Source organism: Tetrao urogallus (assembly GCF_951394365.1).
Source record: "Tetrao urogallus genome assembly, chromosome: 5".
NCBI lineage: Eukaryota > Metazoa > Chordata > Aves > Galliformes > Phasianidae > Tetrao > Tetrao urogallus.
Window position 1 is genome coordinate 15729384 of NC_136818.1, and position 13925 is coordinate 15743308.

At 39.1% G+C, this 13925-nt stretch overlaps 1 protein-coding gene across 1 annotated transcript in view; it reads left to right on the forward strand.

The window, feature by feature from the left end:
* Positions 1-262: 262 nt before the first annotated feature.
* BTBD8 (BTB domain containing 8) overlaps positions 263-13925 on the forward strand; it is a gene marked incomplete at both ends in the record, with an annotated part of 31056 nt that continues 17393 nt past the window's right edge. Inside the window, 6 exons of the mRNA XM_079536107.1 lie at positions 263-372; positions 446-631; positions 7460-7728; positions 8637-8754; positions 11540-11629; positions 13341-13421. Of these exons, the coding sequence (XP_079392233.1) occupies positions 263-372; positions 446-631; positions 7460-7728; positions 8637-8754; positions 11540-11629; positions 13341-13421 (854 nt within the window). The remainder of the gene's footprint in view (positions 373-445; positions 632-7459; positions 7729-8636; positions 8755-11539; positions 11630-13340; positions 13422-13925) is intronic.

Sequence of the window (13925 nt, forward strand, 5' to 3'; positions counted from 1 at the left end):
GAAGGCCCCGCCCCCTTCCCCGCCCCGCCCGCGGGAGGACGCTCGAGGCGCCGCGGGGAAGGGCGGGGCCGGGCGCCGCACCGCGAGCCCTCATTGGCGGAGGCGGGCGCCGGCCGCGGCCCGAGCCGCGCAGAGGGGCAGCCGCATCTTATGGTGCGACGGTGCCTTGGTCCCAGTGGCGGGAAAGGTGCTGTTCTTTCTGCCTTAGGACCAGCGGGCCGCGCTTCGGCGTCGTAGCGCGGGGCGCTGTGACTGCCGGCACATGGCGCGCTGCGGTAGCGGAGCTGCGCCAAAGGGCCCCAGCCCGGGGACGGCGGAGCGGCAGCGGCTGAAAGAGGCGCTGGCCGAGCAGCTGCGGCAGGACCTGAGCAGGTAGGTGCGGGCGGGCCGGGGCGGGCCGGCGGTGGCGGCGGTACGGGGTAACGGTGCCGCTGCGCTCCCGCAGGTTGCTGGCGGAGGGGACGCACACCGACGTGACGATCCGCGTGGGCGACGCGGCGCTGCGGGCTCACCGAGCGGTGCTCCTGGCGCGGGCGCCGCGGCTGTTCGGCGGCCTGGGCGGGGGGCGGCCGCCCCGCGAGGCACTGCGACTGCACGGACCGGGGCCCGCCGAGCTCCGGCGCTTCCTGCGGTGAGTGCGCGGCTGCGGCGGGCGGGCAGTGGGCTGGAGGAGCTCCCGGGCCCTCGCCCGGCACTTCCCGGCACTAACACCTGTTGCGGAGCTTTCCCTTTCTAAGCGGTTCTTCCACAGCCTTCCCGCCTTGCAGAAGAGTTTGCTGCACCTTGCTTATTTCCCACTGCACTGTCCCTCCTCTGACGGCACACAGCTACGTGCTGCTCGGTGTATTGGTATGGAATGTAGATGTTTGTGCAGTCGAAACAGAAAGGAAGCAGCGAAAGTGCTGAATGTATCCTTTAAAATTGTTTTTGGCTATCACTATGCTAATAGTAAGGCTAACTATCAAAAGCAACGAAGGAAGAATGTGCCAGTGGTATGCTGAAAAATGGTCAGTGCTGACTAGGGGAGCCAGGAGGACTTCGTGAGTGATGCACCAGGTCAGGAACTGCATGGCCATCCCCAAAGCAGTTATGGCTGGGGCTGAGCAGCACAGTTCCCTGGAGTGCTGGGTGAGGTGTGGGTGGTCTGGCAGCTGCTCAGGGACTACTGCAAGGGCCCAGCTGCCTTCCCATCACCAGCTGCTAGCAGCTCCGTGTCATCGCACTTATCCACTCCAAGCTTTAGGCTAGTACACGAGGGTTGCTGACTGGTGTCACTACCAGGCCTCACAGTCCTCCCTGACCCATAGTACCTCCCCTCCTTCCCAAGAGCCAAGCAGTACTTGCTTTACCCTGACAAAGTCACAGTGATGCACCTACCTCCTTAGCAGTAGTGCTGACTGGCGACATGGGTGTGCATGGGAGCAGAGCAGCAGGCACTGTCACACTTCCCAAAGAATTCCAAACGTGCCTAGAAAAAAAAATGCACTTTTAGGCTCTTGAGGGGTTGAGAGAAACGAGAAGGTGTTGCTATTCTGGAGTTAAATGCCTAAAAATAATATAGGCTGGCCTTTTGTTGTTCGTTTCACCCATTCTTTTCATAAACTTGTAAATAAGGCAGCATATGACTGAAATATTTATTCTGGGTACAAAACTTTTAAGTATGAAATGATGTTTTTTCTATTGAGATTGATATCTAAAGCCATGTAATCAGTGTAGCTGAGCAGGCTGATAACTGATGTTGGTCAGTTTTCTATAGGTCTCAACCAAGCATCAGTGAAACAGTGAGAAACAGAATGCAGTTTTTGTCTCATTTTTGTCTTACATACATTAGTGCACTTTCATTACTTTACCTTTCATATACGTGACAGTGCAAAAGACTTTCATGCAGAAACATGATACTGTAGATGAAAAAAACTCCAAATTATTTTAAGGTGCTAATTGGGAAGTTATTGGGAATAATTATCTTAATTATTTATAAACTGCTATAGTATAACTTTACTGTCCTAATGGGATGCATTTAACATGCCTAGAGCTCATAAATATTTTATTTTGCTTTGGTCTGTATGTAGCAGGGCAAATAATGACCTCTGGAGTCCTGCAGGCTCTCCAAGAAGTACGGTCTTAATCGTGAAAAAGATCAAATCAGCTCATCTAAATAAAACCTTTTTCCATTCTTAAGAACTCTTATTTTTGAAAAGAGTCGTCAAGCTCTTTTCAATTCTTAGGTGAACTTCCACACGTGCTCTGAACAGTGTACAAAGTTGCATTTTTGCAGGATTAATTTGAGAAAAAAACAACAATCTTCAATGCTGTTTGATACTTGAGCATTTGAATTGAGTCACCTAGTAAGTTCTGCAGAACCAAGTGCCACAGAATGCACTGAAGTTTAGTGACAGTGAAAGGCTTTGGACCAAGGAAAGGAAGTAGCTCTGGTTGAGAAGAGCTTAGCTTCACTGTTGGACTGGTGACTTCTGCTAGTATCTGTGATTCGTACAGCTAAGACAAAATGACTTGGATCTTAGCATACCCGAAGTTGTGCTTTGAGTTACAGTTTGTTGAGAGGAATGTATCCTAGTTCTTGGAGCACATGAATCACTGTGAGGAGTTGCATCCTAGACCTTACCAAAGACCTGGTGCTGCAATTGAGCTCCTGAGAGAAAATTATTTTCAATAAAAGTTCTAGATTTTCTGGTTATAAATACTGTACCTCAGTAGAAGAGAAGCAGAATGCTAATATAATACTGAAGCCTTCATCAAAGCTACAAAAAATTTCGTTCCCTTTTCCTGTTTGCATTTAGCTTGTCTTTTAGCTTTCCTTGGGGATTTAGGATTTCTTTTTCTCATAAGCTATATTTGGCTTTCATCTCGGTGAGACTTCCTTTGGGCCTCTGCCCTTCTTGTGCAAGAGGGACACAGGCCACATGTTACTTGCGGACTGGAGCCTATGCAGCTCCCACAGCCAAACTTCTGTTTTTGAGCAGGTTGGAGGACATGGTGAGCTTTATGCTGGTCAGTGTGACCATACTTTTGCTTATACCAGCAAAGCCTCAGTGTGAAATAGGTGAGCGCTGCTTTGTTTTCCCTTTTATACTTCAATGTCTCAGGACACCAGGAAGAAACTACTGGTCACAAAGAAGTGCAGCATCCATATTGCAGATGCTGATCACCCTATACATTAACACTTAAAAACACAACCAGAAATGGTCAACAGTTGCAAGCATGTCAGTGTCAGGAGATTACTGCTCACGCAGGGTTCTGCAGTCTGCCTCGAGAAGTGAGAAACTCAGCATTCCGGAAGGACAACAATTTGTTGCAGGTAATTAGATCATTAATGTCTTACCCTCTGAGAGGTAAGCTGCTTTTTACCCTTTTTCCCATGAGGGGACAGAAAGTATATGAATTTCTGTATGGATTCTATGGAATTTGACTGGTTCCTCCAGTAAGGAAGGACTGTTTGTAATAAAAGATGTTAAGTGAATTTTGTTGCTGTGTATCATTAAGGTGTGAGGAAAATTCTTTCTTGGATGGCCCCATCCAGCCTGGTCTCGAACTCCTCCAGGAATGGAGGCTGGGCAAACTGATCTAGTGGGAAGTGTCCCTGCCCATGGCAGGAGGTTGGAACCAGATGATATTTGGCAAAAGCAAAATAAATTGAGTTTGCTTAGCCTATAAGGTCCATTCCAACCCAAGCCATCCTGTGATTCTATGGTTTTTTACACAAACTGAACTATCAGAGTTTCTAAATGAGAAAATGATACTTAGTAAATAACATGAAATCCTGAAAATCCTGATAACTGTGCTGAAACATGTTAAAAGTACAAATTAATTGATTGTATTTATATCATGCTTTGAGAAACAGCTGGAAAAAATATCACCTTTCCCAAAACAAATGAAATTAACAAATACTGTCCTCTAAATATGGGGAATGTGAGAAAGCTTATGCAACTACCTTTAACTTGATCAAGCAGCTAAATTTTGAATTGTGGAAGTTAAAATGTTCCATGAAGTCTCAACTTCGGTGATCAGTAAATGTTGAGAAAATTGGGAACAAATGCTTGTAAACCGAAGTGTTTTTCACCCAAATTAAGGGATTAAGGATTTTGCTCCTCTGACTCGTCTTCTAAAGACATTTGTCTATGTAACCATGTTCTGTGATCTGAGTTTGTTACTACAGCACATGAGCTTGGCTAGTCAGTGAGAATATTCAGAGTTTGCTAAGCAGGGAACGTGGAATGGAGGGAAATAGGTCAGATACTACATGTGTTTTGTAGATTTTATGCCATGAATTTGTGTATCCTGTGTATTTTACACAGAAGTAAAATGTAATTCATAAGAAATAGGCAAAAACCTTTCACTTGGACATCGATTGCTTAAAAGGACAGATTGTTCTGCTGACATAATTAGCTTTCACATGGAATTGTAAAATTGAATCTGGCAGCAGTGAGGCAGCTGATGTCGCATCTAATGAGAAGAAATTTACAGAAATACTGGTCACGATAAATCAATTAATTTAAAATTACCATCTCAGCTACAAAAAGCTAAGCACTATCAAGCAGATAATTCTTCTAGGAAATCTAAAGGGAAATGGAAGAATCTTAAGAGGTAAACTGAGGTTGCACATGTGATATGCCTAACCTGCGTTAACAAGGATTCGCTGCTATAGATGTACTCCTGAAATATCTTAGCAAGTCTCCCACTGTTAAGTGCAGTGCACAAAACTAGTTGCTGCAGTTATGTTCACTGAAGTCTTTGTAAAAACTATGGGTGGGAAATTGTTGATGTGTTTTCTACATTCACTGTTATTTGATCACAGCAAAAGTTAATAGATCATGATTATTTTGGCATTTCATTGTGATAATACATAGGTCTACTGTTTGAGTAAAACTGTTTGATACAGTATTTTAGATATCTGCAGAGGATATTTGAGGTGAAACTAGTTACTGCTTGAAGTTCTAGCACGTTATACAAAGTTCCTATTGAAAACAACACACAGTTGTGTACAAGTTGTAAATAAAAAGAGAAACATAATTTGTGTCTGTGTCTGCTGATTGTATTATCCCTCACAATACCAAGTACCCCAGTTTGGCATCTACACTTGTCCTTCTTTTATAAAGTTAACATTACATTTAACCGATGATGTGCTGCCAAAAAGTAGACTTAACCCATTTCATACAGGTCAGGCTCCGGTGCTTCATGCTTACTGTGGTATTTATGATGGAGAGTTTTCTGATGGATTTTAGCATTAATATCTGTTCTGCATTGCTAACTGAACTTAGGAGGGGAAAAAAAAAGATCAAAATAGAAAAACAACCCTCTCTCCTACCATTGTTCTGTAATCTTTACAGATGTTCTAAGAGTCTGGACATATGTATAATATATCTACAATGACATGTACCAGATCTTTTCTGCTTAAACACTAAGCATTTAAAAACTCAAAAGTGCTTACCTAGTGACACTTATGTATGTGTACATATAAGTATGCGTGTGTGTATACATGTTTGTAGAACTATTTATGTATCTGTATATATATTTACATACATATAAACATATACATAGGTGTATGTGTGTATATAAAAATAACTTGGTTTAAGGAGAGGGAGGCTGGTAGCTGTTTTCTCCAGAAGGGCTTTCAGTGAAGAACTCTCTCAGAGAAAGCAGAATCTGTTGTAGGCAGGATTTAAAAGGCTGCTTCCTAAGTAGCTGAGAATATGGTTTTAGATTTGGTTAATATTTAAATCCAGTGTTCTTTCATGCAGGTTTGTAGCTGCTTTGGGACAGTAAGAGTGGCTGTCCTAATAGGTTTCAGAAAAGCTTGGTGCTAACGGTGACTTTAGGTATTCTTGGAAATAACAAAAATGAGTTCTGCATAATTTTAAATACGGATTGTTTGTTTTAAATCAAGTCTTTTTCCACCTTTTTGCTTAATTGTGTTCTTCCCATGGCTCTTAGTGGTTTGGACCATGTCTCTTTGGGATTTTTGTCCGTCTTGTGGACAGTGGCTGTGGTTTGCAGTAAGGAGACATGCTTCCTAACTCAAAGGACAAAATAAATAGAGCATAGAGTAACTTCTCAGATCCAGAAACCAGTTGTTTGGTTCTGACTTAACATCATGTCTGTTTACTTGTTTTATTTGTAGGTTTCCTAGTTGCAGCAACTGGTGCCATTTTTATTGACTTAAACTTACTGGTAATAGAACCATATTCCCGAGGTTTCCTATGTGAATTATCTGAAAATACTCTAAGGATTCCCTTTTGCCTAGTTTAGCAGATTGTCTATGGGTATGTTTTTCAGTTACTGGCAGAAGGAGAGCAAGAATATTAAAACAATTATTTTTATGACAAAGCAGTACATCTGTTAGAACCAGTTCTCCCTCAATCAAGTTGTACTGTCTTTACATGCTGAATATGCAGTGGCAACAGAATGGTGAGTACATAAGTTTGTGCTGAAACATTAACTCAACATGTTGAGAGTTAAGAATGAGGACTCAAGTCTTTTGAATACAGGAAGGTGATTTCTTTATATCTTTTCTCTGCCCCTTTAACAGCACAGTGTTGGAGTAGCATATTCCAATTACTGCTTTCACAGCGTTAACAATAAATCCTCTTCACCATGGAATGACTTATTAACTGCAGATCTGCAAGTATCTATCCCTGGAATCCTAGGCAACTGTAGCTCTTCTGTTAAACTTTGTTAACTTCATCTATGTGGTATGAAACTGCAGATGAAACATCTTATCTGTTCGCATTGACTATTTAAGGCTCTATTAAGTTGCTGAAGAGCAGCATCTTTCTTTAAACACGAGAGCTCTGCAGTCACAGACTGCAGGCTTTGTTAGCCTTTCCAGATCTTAAGCCAAAAATAAGTTGGTGAAACAGATGGGAAAGCGGGAAGCTGGAATTACTAAAGGAGAAAAATGAAAACTTTAGACTAATTTTAACTGAAAACTTTCATGCTTTCAAGAATTCCTTTTGAAATTATTTTTTTTTTCTCTGTAAAGTTTCACATGCTTCTTAGGTTCTTGATGTTAGTAGGTTTTTTTTTGTTTGTTTGTTTGTTTGTTTTTTTAAAATTTGATTTAAAAGATAATGTCTTTTCTTGGTCATACTAAGATTTATAAACCTCTGATCTATCATTACTAATGCACTTCTACTTTTGACAGCACATGATGATGGCATATGAGTTACGAAGAGTAGGGAAAAATGCCTTTGTTCCTCGTAATTTACCGGTACAATTTTATTAGTAACGTTACTTTGGTTCTTTTTTTGGGAGGGGAGTGTTAAAGAAATGCATTTGTTTTCAGAGTTTTACAAAGTTTTCTTGTTAACTGCTCTACAGCCCAGCCTTTTTTTCCTTTCTGTTCATGAATTTTGTTAAGCAAAAAATGACATTCTAGATTTTTTTTTTTTTGGTTGGTAAATTAAAAAATTGCAGGAATGAAATTCAGTATCATCTTTTATAGGCTTGTATATTCATCTGATAAAAATCTTCAAGAATCTGAGGAACTGGCTATGATGAAAAAAGTTCTGGAGTCCAAATTAATACAAGAAAACAACAGTGCTGCTCTTCAGAACACTGCAACAGATGTAAGTTGTCTTGGAGATGACAGAAGTGCAGCAGCTGATCAGAATGCTCTAAGCAGAGCTGTTCAGAAAGAAACTGCTTCTTCACCTAGCAGTGAAGGGGAAATTCCTGAAGTCATTGATGCAAAAAGTAACAAAGCCATGGCAGGTAGGTTTGCTACTATATTCTCCTTGGTTTTGTTGTGTTTGTGTTTTGGGTTTTTTTTTTTTTCCTTTTAATTAATTATCCAATACATATGTATTTACATATGTAAAAATGAGGGAAAAGATTAAAGTTTTTGTTGTAACACAACCTACTTGGATATTCTTTGCTATGGTCTACCTCATTTTCACATACCCTGAAAAAATGAACTGCTGGAGAAATTTGGCAGGAACAGTTCCCTACCAGTCTGTAGTGGAAATCTGTTAGAATGTGCTAAGCACTACTCATGTACATCATCACTATATCCTGCTTTTTCTCTGTAGTGCAGCAAACTTCAGTCCTGAGCACACAACATCTCTCCCCCAAGCCCCCTGCCTTTTCTTTTTTTTGTGATCCTACTAGTTCCACGTGTCTTATTTTATGAGGGCTTTGGAATCTCTCAGAGCTTTCCCTACTGCAGTTGTAACTGCATCCATGCTGGAGGTGGTTGCTGCTACAGCTGTGTCAGTGGGGTAGGGTCAAGCAACCCATCTGTTCAGACAAAAGCAAGTAGCTCTACGTAACCATGAACTTCTTGAAAGTCTGCTTCTCTTGAGTACTGAGGTACCAGAGCTTTGTAAAAGAAATGAACTGGCTACGTGATCTTACAAAAGAGTCACTGTAGCACTCTTCTTGCATAGATACATAACCAGAAGCACTGGTCATTTTTCAGTACCTCTGCTCATGATGCCAAATAAAATGCACGTCCTACTGCTGGCTCTGAAAAACCTTTCAAGGAGAATTCTACTTTGAGTATGCAGTGTTAGAATCTGACATCTGAATTTTTTTTTCTTTCAAATATTTCAAATTGTATCCTGAAAATACTCCAGTGTACACCAGACAAAGTGAAAATGGCTACTTTTCTCCACCTGCAGGTAATTACAAGCTAGAAACAGCATCTGCATTAGGAGATGACTTATTGAGGCTGTACAAGAAACGCTGCTGTCCAGATATAAATATTTGCATAGAAGGCAAAGATTTTCAAGCTCACAGGTATATAAATGATGAGTTTCTTCTAAGTTTACCATTGTAAACCCATATAATGACTATAGCCTCATGTATAAATACTGTGTAAGTTTTCTTTGTTTTGACTTTTCAAAACCAACCTGTGTTCTCTATAGGAAAAGAAAAATCTATGAATAAACTAGTCAGCTATTGCTACTGAATAAAATTACCATACAGATTAAAACAAAACAAAACAACTGAGTTCTTTTTTCTACTCTTCAGAATCTGTGCATATAAAATTTGATTTCATGTTGATTACATCAGTCATGCCTATGTACAGACTGCTAATCTACATTCAGGAAGTCAGTGGCCTTTACTAGATCAAAAGTCCAAGACCATTTAAGAACTTTGGCCCACTTGCCTTCTGTAGGTTGGGAAAGTAAATTAAAGGGGCAGTACTATTCTTATCTTGTACATTTGATCAGTCTGTTTGCATGCAGTGTTTGCATCTGGAGTAGAAAATTGAAGAGCCTGTGTTTTGCTTGCTTTATGTACAAGTAAATAATGGGGAGATGCTCAAAAACCTCCACTACTTTCAGTATTTTCTCAACACAGAACTGGTGTACTGGTAATATAACTGGTGTTATATTACTGACACTGGAAATATTTTTACAGGAGATGCATCATAGTGGTGGTGGGTTGTTCGCTTGTTTGAGGTTTTCCATTTGGTTTGTTTGTTATAAGAGAATTAGGATATATACTAGATTTCCAGAATGGACTGTTGTAGGCATGTTTTTTAACTCTGGTCTACGCTGTAAGGCATGTTCTCAGAGTGGCAACTTTTGAGAAATGAGTACTTTATTGCAAAAAAATATTTTATTGTACAGAAGTATTCCATCATCTGAAATTCTTTAATTTAGGCCATCCACTGCCCAAAGCAATGGATCTAGTCTAACCAGCATTTAAAAAATGTGGCAGTAAATCATAGAGAAAGCAAGGAAATAGGCACAATAGTTAGTTGTTTTAACACCACATCATATGAACAGCAGGAATAAATAAAAGAAAGCTAACTTTGAGTACAATCATAATGAAAGTACCGGTATGATTTAAATGGATTTGTTTGTTTTTAAATTCTAAGACTGAAGATAGTTGAATCATCTCAGTACTCCTTAATTTCTCACAAAGTCCAATGAACTTTCATTAGACTTTAAACCAGAGCAGCACTCTAAGAGAGTTGACAAGCTATATCTCACTGATGCTGTTGTATTAGAGTTCTGTGCAGCAACACAATGTGACCAGTAATTGACTTGTGGCACAAACCACAACAGAAAAACAGATACTTTTATGTCAAGTTCATATGGTACATTGATATAGCTCATAAGGTACGCTTTTATCGGTGCTGTATGTTTAGCTAGTAGGTACTTGTCAGTAGTCTGCTAATGACTAACATTCATCTGAAGTAGAACGACAAAATTAGGCGTAGTGCATTTCATCTCTATGATGCTGTGAAGTTTCTTGCAATAGCAAGATAGCATGCTCAGAGCTGTGATATAATACCCATTTACAGGTGGACATATTAAACTGCAATGTAATACATTCTGTAAAAGCTTAATTTTTGTTATTGCTCAGTATACCATTGGAGGAGTGCCCAAGAAGTTCCTAATTTTAAATATTGAGGCTCCCAAAGGAGGAAGAAGAGAGAGTTATGAGCGATTGCAGAATATCTGACTAGAAAAGAAAGCATAAATAGCATTCTTCTTACTACTTCTTCCTATGCAAAAATGAAAGTACTATGAAACCTTTTAAGAGCCAACAAATATTTGTTTAAAAAAAAAAAAAAAAAAAAGTATTCTCGTGCCAGACATAACACTTGGTTTTTCTGCCACAGGAAGTACATGACAAATAGGAGTTTTATAAATAACAGGAATCTTAGTAAGTGTTGGGGAAAGAAAACCCATACGCACAAGAATAGCCTCTACTGATACCATAATCCAGATAGATGCATAAAGGCCAGTGCTATAACTGGTATAAATCTGGAAGGCTGAAATCATAAAACAGTTCTCATCTATTATCTTCTCTTGCTTTCTGCCCTTTCGCTTCCACCATAAGAGGCTCCTGTTGCAAATGTTTCCTCATCTGTTCTCTGAACACCGATACAGGGAGAAATACTGCTGGCCTGGGGTTTCTTTATTGCCTTTGAAGTAGTAGTAAATTGGATGAGCCCTTTTATAGCCAGTTATGCCTTGTGAATATGCAATATGAGGTAGTAAGTCTAAACAGAACAGATAGCTCTTCACAAATAGTGCTGGAAGCACACGGCATATTGTTGGGTTATGTTGTTATTAAGTTGGTTTTTTTTACTTCTAGGATGTGCTTGTAAGTGGCCAGACAATTTTGAGTAAAAAACCTTATACTTTTCATTTAAATGAAATACATGTTGTAGTGTAAAGAGAATTTCATGCAGAGGTTCAGGATATAATCATTTTGCCAAAATGATGCTGTACGAACAAGATAATTTACTTTATTTGGTCAATAAAACAGAAGAAATGAATGTGCAGCTTTGTATTACATAAAAGGAAAATATTTGTGACAATAGATTTCTTCTTAGTGGATGTCAATCATACTAGATGGAAGTTGTAGCAAAGAAATTTAGAGTGCTTTTGTTTTATTCTTCAGTATATTTTAAAATTCTAAATATACTGAGGGATAAGGCATGCAGTGTGCAGATGACACCTTAATACATAAAGGGCAAAGATTAAAATCAGTGTTATCAAAGAGTCTCATAATAAGTATTTGTATCTAGTGAAATAATGCTTATTTTGTTCTCTCTCAGGGCCATTTTATGTGCCAGATCTAGTTACTTTGCTGCTATGCTGAGTGGAAGTTGGGCTGAAAGCTCCCAAGAGCGCATCACTCTTCAAGGGTAAGTGTTGTCTTTGCAAGCCATGTGAGAGCAAAGGTATGCAATTTAAAATCACTGCAAATATATAGCAAGTGTGGTGTGCACTGAAAGATAATCTGCCCTGACATTTTTGTTCATACAAAAATGATACATTTCCTGACTACTGTTCTGACTTAGGTATGAAAATGGTGTATGTATATTTAACATGTCAGATGGCTCAGGGGAAGTCTTTTTTGTCAACAGAAGAGTACCAATACTTTTTTTTTGTAGTGTATTTTAGTATTCAGTCTATTTGTAGTACATGAAAAGCATCACAGCTGGATGAACAGTGTATCTTCATAGCTGTTTGTACAAGCATATTTACGATGTAAAAACAAAAAATACCTATTTCTTAATTAGTGTTTGTTTGTTTATTAATGATATCATGTACAGTTTTGATAGTGTGCTTGTTCATTATGTGTAAGAGCTGAAAATAACTGAGCTGTCAGTGCAGGACAAATACTTCAGATTTTGTATCTGCAAACTGAGGGCTGCCACATTAGTTATGTTCCTATAAAGAAAGATTGAGAGATGATCTGCACTTGTTTAGCTTGGAGAAGACTCCAGGGAGACCTCATTGTGGCCTTCCAGTACTTAAAGCTTATTTCCAGGAGGGAGACCAACTTTTTACACGGGCAGATAATAACAGGACAAGGGGGAACGGTTTTAAACTAAAACAGGGAAGATGTAGGTTAGAAGTTAGGAAGAAATTTTTTTCTCAGAGGGTGGTGAGGCACAGGTTACTGAGAAAAGCTGTGGGTGAGAAAAGCACCTCTGAAATTATTCAGGGCCAGGCTGGATGGGGCCTTGATGGGGTGATCTAGTGCGCAGCAACACTGCTTGTGGCAGGGGACTGGAACTAGATGATCCTTAAGGTCCTCTCCAACCCAATCTGTTCCATGATTTTGTGGCTACCATGTGTGCAGCCATGTGTGTCAGTTTGTGCTTCCTAGTGTGTTACCACCATTTATATCTTTTCTTTTTAGTCATCAATATCTGCTGGTTAAACATGTCTAACATTGTAAGGGATCTTAACTCAGTCTGCATGTCCAAGTTCCACTTACAGTAATGTACACAGCTTACAGGTTTTGAAAATTGCACACACACCTCTGTGAAGGACTTCCAGATTTCTTAATCTGAATCCAGCTGTAAAGACTTTGTCTAAATATTTTGAAATACAACATTCCTACCTCGTGTTGTAATCAAACTACTGACTCTATTTTTACTGCAGGAAAAGCTAAAATACATTTGTAAAAGTAATGAATTTAAAACATTATAAAACAATTGTGAAATATATGCCTACTTAAGAACTGACTTATTACCACTAGTAAAGGACTTAGAAAAGATTTAAAAAAAAAAATCCTTTCTGCATATTATCAGCAAAAATAATAATATTTAGATAATTGTCAAATCTTACTTGTAGATATTCTGCTTAAGACTAATAAAAAAAACTACTGAATATGAGTTCAACCAAAATATCATCCATATAGATACACTGCAGTGATCTGGAAAATGTATGTAATATTAACAGGTGATTCCTGATAATTCCATTACCTGCCATTCACAGAATGGCTGGATGATGTATCACCCTTTTGATAAAAAAATTGTTTACGTGAAGAAATGTAGTTTTACCTATACTTGTTTTTCATCTCTATTTGTGTTTGGGTTTCTTCTTTATGTTTTTTCTTTGCAGCTTAAGCCATATAGAAATGAGTGTCATCTTGCATTTTATATATGGAGCTATTGTGGACTTCCCAGATGAAGTTGATGTTGGGTATATGTCAACCTTTATTACTTCTAACTGTGTTATGTGCTTGTTCCACAATTTCTCATTTAAGAGTCTAAAGGAAATTTCCTCTTGTAGAATAAATACAGAGATGTAAATATCTTGTAAATAAGACAAAGATGTCAAGGGTAATGATTATTACACCTAAACATATTTGAGGAAATTCCTATAAAATAGCTGTTGAACAAATACTATTTATTCAGCAGCTACTGGAAAAGGTGGACCAGGTTATTACCAGGCTTTTGTAATAGTATGCAAAGACAGTGAAAAACAGGAGGATCTATAGCTGAATAATATATGTTTGCTTGTACATTTCTTTTAGCTTTCAGAACAATACTTACAACATAGTAATAATAGCAAATATTTGGAATGTATTCTGAAACCATCACTTGATGTAACAGCTATGTAGTCTTAAATATGCCAATATAACTGTTGGCATTTTTTTCTGGTGTAATTTTTAAACCCAGTTTCATGTTGCTATTATATGATAAT